General features: G+C 32.9%; 4 protein-coding genes across 4 annotated transcripts; 1 reads left to right on the top strand and 3 right to left on the bottom strand.

Annotated features, from left to right (window-relative positions):
• Positions 1-653: 653 nt before the first annotated feature.
• On the top strand, positions 654-3,262 carry LOC112707909 (isoflavone-7-O-methyltransferase 6). The gene is made up of 3 exons (XM_025759941.2): positions 654-1,204; positions 2,317-2,630; positions 2,720-3,262. The coding sequence occupies exons 1-3, from the start codon at positions 700-702 to the stop codon at positions 3,032-3,034; spliced, it is 1,134 nt and encodes a 377-aa protein (XP_025615726.1). The 5' UTR covers positions 654-699; the 3' UTR covers positions 3,035-3,262.
• A 670-nt stretch (positions 3,263-3,932) lies between these two features.
• LOC112705447 (G-type lectin S-receptor-like serine/threonine-protein kinase At4g27290) lies at positions 3,933-7,235 on the bottom strand. The gene is made up of 7 exons (XM_029288772.2): positions 5,788-7,235; positions 5,574-5,687; positions 5,341-5,474; positions 5,028-5,238; positions 4,709-4,946; positions 4,474-4,624; positions 3,933-4,395 (listed from the first exon to the last, which is right to left on the bottom strand). Exons 1-7 carry the CDS (start codon positions 7,076-7,078, stop codon positions 4,093-4,095), a joined length of 2,442 nt encoding a protein of 813 aa, XP_029144605.1. The 5' UTR covers positions 7,079-7,235; the 3' UTR covers positions 3,933-4,092.
• A 1,028-nt stretch (positions 7,236-8,263) lies between these two features.
• LOC114924084 (G-type lectin S-receptor-like serine/threonine-protein kinase SD1-1) lies at positions 8,264-9,388 on the bottom strand. Its single transcript, XM_029288771.1, has 4 exons — positions 9,241-9,388; positions 8,872-9,109; positions 8,729-8,795; positions 8,264-8,569 (listed from the first exon to the last, which is right to left on the bottom strand). The coding sequence occupies exons 1-4, from the start codon at positions 9,386-9,388 to the stop codon at positions 8,264-8,266; spliced, it is 759 nt and encodes a 252-aa protein (XP_029144604.1).
• Positions 9,385-10,568, bottom strand: LOC140174755 (G-type lectin S-receptor-like serine/threonine-protein kinase SD1-1). The gene is made up of 4 exons (XM_072200266.1): positions 10,073-10,568; positions 9,855-9,968; positions 9,520-9,665; positions 9,385-9,417 (listed from the first exon to the last, which is right to left on the bottom strand). Exons 1-4 carry the CDS (start codon positions 10,566-10,568, stop codon positions 9,385-9,387), a joined length of 789 nt encoding a protein of 262 aa, XP_072056367.1.
• Positions 10,569-13,572: the final 3,004 nt, after the last annotated feature.

Here is a 13,572-nt window from a genome sequence, read left to right as displayed (position 1 = left end):
GACTATTCACCCCCTCTTTATTATCACATGTAAATATAGTAAACAGTTGAATGAAAAAATAATAATAATAAATAAAGCAATCATGTTCTCAATAGTTTTTCATTTTCCAATTTTCATTTAAATTTGATTCTCATCATGTGAGAAATTGGGAAAAAGGTTAATTTGCCCCACCTCGATTATTGATTTACTATTGATTAATTATAAGTGGTTTGATGACTAATCCATTCCTAGAATAAAATATTTCGAAGTTAATTGTTATTATATTATAATTGTTACGTGATTGATTTAAATTTTAAAGGGGTTTACTAGCTAGCTAAGCGTGTTCACCTTTATACTGTAGTTAATCTCATATTTGGAACGTTTTAAGTGACATTAAACGTTTTATCTTTTAACGTTTCCAAATTAAATCACTTTTAGATTATTTTATTTGGTTAATTATTTTATCTAATGACTACGACTAAATAATTCATTCGTTTCTACTACAAGTTGATGTTATGGAAGTATTATATTACATATCAAACCTACCATCATAGGTTGTATCATATAAACTTAGATTATACACTAATTATTAATTTATTCTTAATTAGCCTCCCACGTGCTTTAATTTCAACCGTTAAAAATGAGTTTTTCATTTTACCTGATTCTCTTAAATAATTTGATTAATTAGTAAGAAGCCAAACTCTATATAAGGTGATTCAAATGCTAATAATTAATCATCACAAACACAAAATTAGTTTCACTTGCAATCATAAAAAATTAAAGATCATGGCTTCATCAAATGAGATCTTTGAAGGTCAAGTTCAGTTGTACAAACACATGTTTGCATTCTTAGACTCTCTTTGCCTTAAGTGGTGTGTGGATCTAAGCATACCAAACATAATCCACAACCATGGCCAACCTATGACTCTTCATGAGTTGGTTTCCAAGTTACAAGTTCCATTAACTAAGGTTAGTGGTGTGCACCGTTTAATGCGTTATCTTGCACACATTGGATTCTTTGACATAGTAAGAATTACCCAAGAAGAAAAGGAAGCATATGCTCTTACTTATGTATCAAAGCTCCTTGTTAGAGGTAGTGATCATTGTTTAGCTCCAATGGTTGACCTTATTCTTGACCCAACTATCTCAACTTCATATCAACAACTTGGGAAATGGATTCATGATGAGGGGAATCAAACACCATTTGCCATGGCATTGGGTACAGGTATGTATGTATTACAATAATGTTTTGTACGTTCGGATTTATTAAATTAGTGTTTATTTTTAATGTAGTAGTATACTCTTTTTCTTTTAGTAATTGAGTTTTACTAAACAAAAATATGTGAAAAATAATAAAAAAATCAGTTTAAAATAATTTAAAATTATATTATTTAATATTTTTAATTATTATTTATTTTATTTTACATTCTTAATTACTACTGATATAATTGAATTATCAATAATGTAACTTAGTTAATCTAACTAAAGTAGTGGTTAATTAGTTAGGTGGTTAGATATTAATTAGTTTAGTTATATAGTAAGAGAACTAATTAATATCTAACCACCTAATTAATTAGTTATAACATATTTCTAATTTTAATTAACTCTTATTAACCGCTCTAGGTAAATTAACTAAGTTACACCCTTGATACTAATATTAAACATAATATACATATAATTATAGATATTAAATTTTGATAATTTTCACTAATTGTATATAAGACCAACTTTATTTTGTTGAAGTGTAGGGGTTAGTTATGTCTTTTCTATTGTTTGTTTTTTATTTTGTGATCTCTTGTTTATAATTTTTTTTAGCCTGTGTTTTCTGCTTCATTCATCTATGAAGTATTTGTAACCTTTATTAAAAAAACGCTTATTTATAAAATTTTCTTTGACTTTAAATAAAATATTTAGTTTTACTATACTACTATTGTAAAACAATTTTCATATTATACACGACAATAAAAAAAAAAACAATTATTGACACAAAAATTTTAGTTTATATATTAAAAATTAAATTTTTAAATAAATATAATTTTATACAGTCAAGTTAATTTGTATAAAACCAACATGTTTCTAATATTTTTTAAAAATTAAGTCCTTATAAGTATAATTTAACACTTATCTAAAATCAGATGGAATATGTGTTCGTTTCATATAGCTAGGGAGAATATTATCTCTGTAGAGAAGAAACAACTAATTTTGTGCATATTATATAGTAATATTTAATAAATGTTAAATAAAATAAGTTTCGGTTATTTTTAATTAATTTTTGATTACTAAACATTACCGAATATTTAAATACTTGTTTTCTTGTTTTCTGTATTTTCCTAACAGGTATTTGGGACTTCCTCAACAAAAACCCTACACATATGAAATACTTCAATGATGCAACTGCTAGTGACTCTCAAATCATAAACTTGGCATTGAGAGATCATGGTGTTGTCTTTGAAGGGTTGGAATCAATTGTAGATGTTGCTGGAGGAACTGGAATGGTAGCCAAGTATATCTCTGAAACTTTTCCACATTTGAAATCCATAGTTTTTGATCTTCCACAGGTTGTGAAAAATCTTAAAGGAACCAACAATTTGACTTATGTTGGTGGGGACATGTTCCAATCTATCCCTAAAGCTGATGCAGTTTTACTTAAGGTATACAATTATGTTTCATCAAATCTAAGAATAAATGGTGATAAGGATTATATATATATTTTTAAAATTGTTTTGTTTTTTGTTTTCAGTGGATTTTACATGATTGGGATGATGATAATTGCATAAAGATATTGAAAAAATGCAAAGATGCTGTTTCTTCAAGTAATAATAAAAGAGGAAAAATAATTATCATAGATATTGTGATAGATGATGAGAAAAAAGATGAGCCTACTGAAATTACCCAAGCAAAGCTTCAATTGGATTTAGTGGTGACAGCATATTATAATGGAAAAGAAAGAACCAAAGAAGAATGGAAGAAACTCTTCATGGAAGCAGATTGTCATCAAGACTACAAAATTTCACCTTTAACCGGACATATGTCTCTTATTGAGATATATATTTAACCACTAAATGTTGTGATACATCATACATTTAATCATGGTTACATGAAATAAATAAAGTTGTAATGTCTTGATGAATAAGTTTTAGATATAATATATAAAATATTTGGTAACAAAAAAGAATTAGCTAAAAAGTCAAAATGATTTTAGATGCTATATACTGAATAAAGTTAAAGTATATGTTATTCAACAATATCATTTAATTTTGAATTGAGATCGCTTTGAGCTTTATAGCTATTTTTTTTTTAATATTGCAAGCGTGAGAAGTATATAAAGTTAGTCTTACATCGAAAAAAATAAAAAAGAGTGAGGAATTTATAAAATAATAGATAGATTTATTAACTTAAAATTTTAAGATTTTGAGTTGGATGTGGTATTTTCTCATCTTATATCTTCTTCTATGATGCACGGATGCGGGGACACGCATAAATATAAAGTAATGATATTTTAATATCTTAATTATATCAAATATTTAAAATAATAATATATACTATATCTAAATTTATTTCAAAAATATATGTTAAGAATAAGACTAGACACAATCAACACGCGTGTTGGACTGAGTGTCGTAGCCAAAATATAACAAAATGTATCCGACACGCGGACACGACAACTCAACGAAGTGTCTGTGTTTTATAGGTTTTCTTACTTATTTCTTATTTATTTGTGATTGTAGATGTATATAAATATTCATCCCTACATTTTTATTCTAACTAATTGTTTATGGTGAAAACTGAGGTGAAGTCGACTTCACGATATCTGAGAACCGTTAGATGATTTGACTGATTTGACTAAATTTTCATCTAACGGTTTTGAGATATCAACTTCACATGAAGTCGACTTCACCTCAGTTTTCACCGCTGTTTATACATTCTCTAATAATTCTATAAAAAATAATGAGCCAAGTCTTAGACAAGAATGCAATATAGTTTTTGTCACATTTGCCATTAGATCAATTCATAATATACGGCATAGTGATATACTCTATCATGGAGTGGTCTTGAATCTTAGCCATATGATCCAGATTCCAGGCTATGATACGTGTAGCAGACTCATTGATTTCACCGGCCATCTAATGAAGTAACGGTTAATTCATCATAAGATAGTTCACATTGATCTGCCTGCGAATTCGCTTCCATAGACACCCACTTGGGAAAGAAGCCAGGCTCTTTAGGCTCAACTAGATCCATCTCACTTGCTAACATGAGAAGCACAGAAGCCATTGTAGGCCTATCTTCAGGATATTGTTGTACACACAACAGACTCACATGGATGCATCGCATTACTTCTGACATTACACATGACTCCTTTATAGTTGAATCTATCAACTCTAAAGCTTTGTCCTCTTTCCATAGCCTCCAAGCCTACATCATAAGCATGAAAATTCATAAAAAAACATTTGCTGCAACTTTGAGAAAGAAAATAATGATCAAAGAGCTTACATAGCCAATGAGGTTAAGAGTTTCATTTGCATGACAAAGAGCTCTGTTTTTAGTCCCACATATAATTTCCATCATAAGTATGCCAAAGCTAAAGACATCGGATTTTATAGAATACAAACCGTCAATAGCATATTCTGGAGCCATGTATCCACTGTATGAAAGCATTAAACCAATGATTAATATGAGAAAGAATAAATGAATAAACAATGCTATGAAATTAGAAAGAGATACTCACTAAGTCCCGACAACTCTATTTGTGTTTCCTTCAGTTTGATCTCCTCCAAAAGTCCTGGCCATTCCAAAATCTGATATTTTTGGGTTTAATTTGTCATCGAGTAAAACATTACTTGCTTTAAGATCTCTATGAATAATTCTCAATCTTGAATCTTGATGAAGATACAAGAGTCCCCTAGTAATTCCAAATATTATGCCCAAGCGTTGAGACCAATCCAACAACTTGCTTTTTGTTTTATCTATTTTCAAAGAAAACAAATCTGTTATCAAATGATCAGATATTCAAGTTTCATAAGCTGTGTTTTCTTGACATTACGTACCGAAGATGAAGGTGTCTAGGCTACCATTAGCCACGTATTCATAAACTAACAAAATTTCTTCTCCTTGAATGCAACAACCAAGAAGTTTTACTAGATTACGGTGTTGAAGTTTTGCAATCAGCTTTACTTCAGTTATGAATTCAGTCATTCCTTGTCTAGAGCTATTTGAGAGTCTCTTCACAGCAACTTCAAGTCCATCTTCTAATTTTCCCTGCCCAATTACAATTTTATAAGTAGATCATGATCTTTACAATGTTAAATGTTCTCTACTTGTTCAAGGCTCAAGCTAGTAAGTATTCAAAGATTGAATTACCTTATAAACAGGTCCAAAACCACCTTGTCCAATCTTGTTATTCGACGAGAACTTGTGCGTGGCAGTAGTAATTGTTAGTAGATCAAATAATGGTAGATCCGTATCATTTACATACTCTTCTATATTTGATTTTTCTAGGAATGCAAAGAAATGTAAAATTCATTAGATACTGTTATTATATTTCTAAATAAAAGGAATTTAGGAATACTCTAGTTCTAAAAGAAAGTAGTTACCAATATTGTTCCTTCGGAGTCTGTATATAACATAAACACAAAGTAGAAGTGTTGCACAAGATGCAGCAATGGTGCTAACAATTATCACTTTTTGCTTGTACCGATGTTGAAGTCCTTCATGGTTGAAATTCATCAAACATGTAAACAAAAATGAAAGATTAATAATAAGAATGGAAGAAGAAGCTATAAAGCAAAATGAAGTTTTGTCCCTTACCTGACTCAAAAGCAGGCATTCGGATGTATAGATCTTGTCCACCGTTTTGAAACAGTTTGATGTCAATTAGATCGCCAAACCACATGGCGCAGCCACTGCCTCCTCCTCTTATGTCTGAATTGGCATAAGCCATACAAGAGCAGTTCTTCAAACACAGATTTCTGCATTCATCTAAATTAATATTCTCATGCAGCTTAGTATGCTGAGTATCTGGCACTTTCAAGCCAGTATATTTGACAAACACATCAGTGCTTGTAACATTGCAGCTTAATGGATCATCGCGAATGCATCCTTGTGAGGAGTTGTTTGAGTTCCATTCTTCTGGTGACTTTGGACTGAACCCTTTAAAGCATTGGCAGACATGCTGTGATTCTGCCACACTGCAATAAGCATAGGCTCCACAAAGGTCATATTTATCACACACATCACCTGGTGTTGATGCAGAAACTTTCCAATTCTGAAGATTGTCATCCCATAAATAACTTGTAAGAGATTGACTTGTTTGGCTTATTAAAGCTCTTGCAATGATAGAATCAAGCTTGGTGTTATAACTATAGGATATCTCATCCTTGTTTGTGACAAAACTGTCTTCAAAAACATATGTAAAGGACAGATCTGGGAATCCACTGAAGTAAAGGCCATTCCAAGGTCCAGACCGATATACTTTTTGTGTGCCATTCATCATGTAATAGACTGGATAATCCCTTACAACTAAACCAAGAGAATAGTCTCCAGGGGATGGATCATTTGGACTCTTCCAACAAGTTATGCGCCAATCCAAACCATTTCGGAGGTCCCTTCCCAACTTCATGGTTGGCAAGAATGTATCTGTTGGATAATCAAAGCTTTGCCACAAATAGGCCTTTGGATTTGATTCCCCTTCATTTCTTAACACAAGATTGCCACTGTCCAAGAGCTTCAATACCGGATTCTTTGCTTGTTTTTGAGAGATTGTGCTTGTGCTCCAAAAAGTAGTCTCAGTGCCATTTTCTGTGAGTAAAAGATTGCCTGTGATGTTCATTGTTAAAATTCCTAAGAAACCATTGATGGGGTTGGCCCTATTGGCAACCCAAACAACTGTCTGAATTGGAATTTTCTTGTACCAAATTCCCAAGTAACGCTTGTGTGAAGAATTACCAGGGCTGAAGAAACCAAGTTCAAATTTTCCACCTTGTGACACTAAGGTCATGCCATCACTGAGGGACTGGGAAACATGAAGAGAATCAAGTTCTATGGCAAGAGAAGAAGAAAGCATGTAAGCAAGCATCACTGTGAAAGAAGGAATGCCCATTGAATATCAGTTTTTGAGTTACTTCATTGTTTGGATACTCATGATATGCAAGGAAGCTACATTTGTCTCAAAGCATAGACACATAAACCACAAGTCTCTGTTGCCAATTTAACAGGGTAAACGGGTAGGATTAGGAAGGGGAAAAAAAAATCTTAACTAGAAACATTTCTAATATGATTGTCTTTTCAACAAGATTACAACAACTACAAAGCCTGAAGTCAACTGCATGATCAAATGATGCAACTGCGTTCTATCCTGCATGTATCATATCTACAGTGAGATCATTTATATATAAATTTTGCTTGACCACTTCATGCATAGTATGTTTAGATCTTTCTCTAATCACGAGTTTATCTTCTATCTGCTAATGTTGCAAGTGTGAGTGTATGTAATTAGTCTCACATTGAAGAAAGCAAGGAAGAGTGACGAGTTTATAAGATAAGAGATTCATTAATTTATTATTTTAAGATTTTTAGTTCGATATGGTGTTTTCTCATCTTATGTTATCAAACTCTTAGTTAAATAACGTGTTATTTTAATAGAACAACGCAGAGCTATACTATTACAAAAATAATAACAAAATAAAATAAATCAACAGAAGCAGAAAGGTAAAGTTTTCCAAATTTGACTAAATCAATAGTCAAAACAAGTTTAAAAGTGAAGGAAAAATTGTCTAAGTAATATTATTAGATTCTTACTTAGGAACCAACCAGCAGCCTTGGTAATCTTTGTGCTAAGTAATATTGAGAGAAAGCTAAAGTGAGAGAAAAATTGTCTAAACTTACAATTAATTACTTTTTAATGCACAAGAGTGGTACGTGTATTATTTCTAAAAATATTAAAATTCGTATTATGACAAATGCTTCAATGTTTTGTGGAAATTGGCATTACAAGAGAAGAAAAAGTTGATTTTCAGTATCCCACAATAAATTTAAAAAGCAAGTACTATTCCAACAGAGACGGCATCATAGCAGAACCTTCATATTGCAACTTGTGTGTAGTTGTAATAATCATCAATTCAACATATGCCAGAATAAGATGGACATCTGCATCATGCATTTTCTCTTCATTTTAAGAAAATTCTATGATTAACTTGTTAATGCATATTCTGTTACTAAAGCCTAGAACACTATTGCAAGTTTACAAAAATGCCTTCATAGAAGTTGCAAAGCAAAGTCCATGAATTCACCGGCCATCTAATGAGGTAATGGTTAAGTCATCATTTGTAGATACTTCACATTGATGTGGCTGCGAATTCGCTTCGACAGAAACCCTCTTGGGAAAGAAGCCAGGCTCTTTAGGCTCAACTAAATCCATCTCACTTCCTAACATGAGAATCACAGAGGCCATTGTAGGCCTATCTTCAGGGTATTGTTGTACACACAAGAGACTCACATGGATGCATCGCAATGCTTCTGAGATTACACATGACTCCTTTATGCTTGAATCTATCAACTCTAAAGCCTTCTTCTCTTTCCATAGCCTCCAACCCTACATCATAAACATGAAATACCTTAATAACATTTGCTTCAACTTTGAGAAAGAAAATAATGATCAAAGAGCTTACATAGCCAATGAGGTTAAGAGTTTCATTTGCATGACAAAGAGCTCTATTTTTAGTCCCACATATAATTTCCATCATAAGTATGCCAAACTGAAGACATCGGATTTTATAGAGTACAGCCCGTCAATAGCATAGTCTGGTGCCATGTATCCACTGAAAGGAAGAATTAAAGAAAGTATATTTATATTTATATGATCATGATGTTCTAAAATTAGAAAGAGACACTCACTAAGTCCCAACGACTCTATTTGTGTTTCCTTCAGTTTGATCTCCTCCAAAAGTTCTGGCCGTTCCAAAATCTGATATTTTTGGATTTAATTTGTCATCGAGTAAAACGTTACTTGCTTTGAGATCTCTGTGAATAATCCTCAATCTTGAATCCTGATGAAGATATAAGAGTCCCCTAGTAATTCCAAATATTATGCCCAAGCGTTGAGGCCAATCCAACAACTTACCTTTTGTTTGATCTATTTTTCAAGAAAACAAATCTGTTATTAACATATCAGATAATCAAGTTTCATAAGCTGCTTACATATATACTGTAATAAAAATATGAAAACACAACATATCTAACTTAGTTTTTCCTGATATTACATACCAAAGATGAAGGTGTCCAGGCTACCATTAACCACATATTCATAAACTAACAAAATTTCTTCTCCTTGAATGCAGCAACCAAGAAGTTTTACTAGATTACGGTGCTGAAGTTTCGCAATTAGCTTTACTTCAGTTATGAATTCAGTCATTCCTTGTCAAGACCATCTGCTAATTTTCCCTGCCCAATTACAATTTTATAAGTAGATCATGATCTTTACAATGTTAAATGTTCCCCACTTGTTCAAGGCTCAAGCTAGTGAGTATTCAAAGATTAAATTACCTTATAAACAGGTCCAAAACCACCTTGCCCAATTTTGTTATTCAACGAGAACTTTTCGGTCGCAGTAGTAATTGTTAGTAGATCAAACAATGGTAGATCCGTATCATTTACATGCCCTTCCATATATTCTTCTATCTTTGATTTTTCTAGGAATGCAAAGAAATGTAAAATTCATTCAGATATTGTTATTATATTCCTAAACAAAAGCAATTTCGGAATACTCTATTTCTTGCTAATTAGCAGTATTTCAACAAATTTCCAATTTAAAAACTCATATAGAAATATGCTGCCATTTAGAGATAATGGGAATATAAGATTGAAGAGAAAGAAGTTACCAATATTGTTCCTTCGGACTCTGTATATAACATAAACACAAAGTAGAAGTGTTGCACAAAATGCAGCAATGGTGCTAGCAATTACCACTTTTTTCTTGTGACGTTGTTGAAGTCCTTTATGGTTGAAATTCATCAAACATGTAAACAAAAATGAAAGATATAATAATAAGAAGAATGGAAGAAGAAGCTATAAAGCAAAATGAAGTTTTGTCCCTTACCTGACTCAAAAGCAGGCATTCGGATATATAGATCTTGTCCACCAGATTGAATCATTTTGATGTCAATTAGATTGCCGAACCACATGGCGCAGCCACTGCCTCCTCCTCTTATGTCTGAATTGGTATAAGCCATGCAAGAGCAGTTCTTCAAACAAAGATTTCTACATTCATCTAAAGTAATATTCTCATCCACCTTAGTATGCTGAGTATCTGGCACTTTCAAGCCAGTATATTTGACAAACCCATCACTAGTTGTGACATTGCAGCTTAATGGTTTGTCACGAATGCATCCTTGTGAGGAGTTGTTTGAGTTCCATTCTTCTGGTGACTTTGGACTGAACCCTTTAAAGCATTGGCAGACATGCTTTGATTCTGCTACACTGCAATAAGCATAGGCTCCACAAAGGTCATATTTATCACACACATCATATGACAAAACTGACTTCAAAAATATATGTATGGGACAGATTTGGTTCTCCACTGAAGTATAGGCCATTCCAAGGTCCAGCCCTAAATAATTTTTTTGTGCCATTCATCATGTAATAGACTGGATAATCATTTAGAACTAAACCAATAGAAATGTCTCCAGGGGATGGATCATTTGGACTCTTCCAACAAGTTATGTGCCGATCGAGTCCATTTCGGAGGTCCCTTCCCAACTTCATGGTTGGCAAGAATGTATCTGTTGGATAATCAAAGCTCTGCCACAAATAGGCCTTTGGATTTGATTCCTCTTCATTTCTTAACACAAGATTGCCACTTTCCAAGAGCTCCAATACTGGATTCTTTGCTTGTTTTCGAGAGATTGTGCTCCAAAAAGTAGTCTTGGTGCCATTTTTGGTGAGTAAAAGATTGCCTGTGCTATTCATTAATTCCTGAGAAATCATTGATGGGGTTGGCCCTATTGGCAACCCCAACAACTGTCTGAATTGGAATTTTCTTGTACCAAATTCCCAAGTAACGCTTGTGTGAAGAATTACCAGGGCTGAGGAAACCAAGTTCAAATTTTGCACCTTGTGACACTAAGGTCATGCCATCACTGAGGGACTGGGAAACATGAACAGAATCAAGTTCTATGGCAAGAGAAGAAGAATAAAGCATGTATGCAAGCATCACTGTGAAAGAAGGAATGCCCATTGAATATCAGCTTTTGAGTTACTTCATTGTTTGGATACTTATGATATGCAAGGAAGCTAATTTTGTCTCAAAGCATAGACACATAAACCACAAGTCTATGTTGCCAATTTAACAGGGTAAACGGGTAGGATTAGGAAGGGGGGAAAAAGTCTTAATTAGAAACATGTCTAATATGATTTGTCTTTTCAACAATATTACAACAACTACAAAGCCTGAAGTCAATTGCATGATCAAATGATGCAACTGCCTTCTATCCTGCATGTATCATATCTACGGTGAGATCATTTATGTATAAATCTAGCTTGACCACTCCATGCATAGTCTGTTCTAATGACAATAAAATAAAATAAATAAATCAGCATAGAAATTGGACAGAAGCAGAAAGGCAAAGTTTTCCAACTTTGAATAAATCAAATGTCAAAACAAGTTTAAACTGCTTTGTCCCATATTTCAATCTTCAATTTATGTATTACTAAACTCTTACTTAGGAACCAACAAGCAGCCTTCGTAATATTTGTGCTAAGTAATATTAAGAGAGAAAGCTAAAAGTGAGGGAAAAATTGTCTAAACTTACAATTAATTACTTTTTAATACACAAGAGTGGTACGTGTATTATTTCTAAAAATATTAAAATTCGTATTATAACAAATGCTTCAATGTCTCGTAGAAATTGGCATTACAAGAGAAGAAGAAGTTGATTTTCAGTATCCCACAATAAATTTAAAAAGCAAGTACTATTCCAACAGAGACGGCATCATAGCAGAACCTTCATATTGCAACTTGTATGTAGCTGTAATAATCATCAATTCAACCTATGCCAGAATAAGATGGACATCTGCATCATGCATTTTCTCTTCATTTTGAGTAAATTCTATGATTAACTTTGCATATTCAGTTAATAAACTCTACAACACCAAAACAGTTTTTGAAAGACTAGTTCTTCAATTGCAAATTTACAAAAATGCCTTCATGTAACTTGCACAGCAAGGTTGATGAATTCACCGGCCATCTAATGAGGTAACGGTTAATTCATCATTTGTAGATACTTCACATTCATGTGGCTGCGAATTCGCTTCGATAGAAACCCTCTTGGGAAAGAAGCCAGGCTCTTTAGGCTCAACTAAATCCATCTCACTTCCTAACATGAGAATCACAGAGGCCATTGTAGGCCTATCTTCAGGGTATTGTTGTACACACAAGAGACTCACATGGATGCATCGCAATGCTTCTGAGATTACACATGACTCCTTTATGCTTGAATCTATCAACTCTAAAGCCTTCTCCTCTTTCCATACCCTCCAAGCCTACATCATAAACATGAAAACCTTCAGAACATTTATTGCAAATTTGAGAAACATAGCAATTATCTTAGTGCTTACATAACCAATGAGATTAAGGGTCTGATTTGCATGGCAAAGAGCTCTATTTTTGGTTCCACATATAATCTCCATTATAAGTATGCCAAAGCTAAAGACGTCGGATTTTATAGAATATAGCCCATCGATAGCATACTCTGGAGCCATGTACCCACTGCATGAAAGCATTAAAAGACACTATTAAGTTGAGAAAAGCTAAATAAATATTGATTCCATGAAATCAGATAGACACTTACTAAGTTCCAACAACTCTATTTGTGTTTCCTTCCGTTTGATCTCCTCCAAAAGTTCTGGCCATTCCAAAATCTGATATTTTTGGATTTAATTTATCATCTAGTAAAATGTTACTTGCTTTAAGATCCCGATGGATAATCCTCAGTCTAGAATCTTGATGAAGATACAAGAGTCCCCTAGCAACTCCAAATATTATGAGGAAGCGACGAGGCCAATCCAACAAGTTACTTTTTGCTTGATCTATTTTAAAGAAAAACGAATCTGTTATTTATATTGAAGATTCAAGTTCCACAAGTTATGCTATAAGGAAAATAAGAAAGCATAATAGAACTAAGTTAAGTTTTCTTGATAATCTTTACCAAAATTGAAGGTGTCTAGGCTACCATTAACCACGTACTCATAAACTAGCAATTTTTCTTCTCCTTGAATGCAGCAACCAAGAAGTTTTACTAGATTACGATGCTGAAGTTTTGCAATTAGTTTTACTTCAGTTATGAATTCAGCCATTCCTTGCCTAGAGCTATGTGAGAGTCTCTTAACAGCAATTTCTTGTCCATGTTCTAATTTTCCCTGCATAAAGAAGATTCTCTTTGCAATGTTAAATGTTCTCTACACATTCATGCTAGTATGTATTCAAAGATTGAATTACCTTATACACAGGTCCAAAACCACCTTGTCCGATCTTATTATTGAACGAAAACTTGCCAGTGGCAATATTAATAGTCAGTAGATCAAATAGTGGTAGATCCGCAT

The sequence above is a fragment of the Arachis hypogaea genome, chromosome 8 (genome assembly GCF_003086295.3).
Source record: "Arachis hypogaea cultivar Tifrunner chromosome 8, arahy.Tifrunner.gnm2.J5K5, whole genome shotgun sequence".
Lineage (NCBI taxonomy): Eukaryota > Viridiplantae > Streptophyta > Magnoliopsida > Fabales > Fabaceae > Arachis > Arachis hypogaea.
The sequence above is the reverse complement of the archived record's forward strand: the minus strand, read 5'-3'. Positions and strand labels throughout refer to the sequence as shown.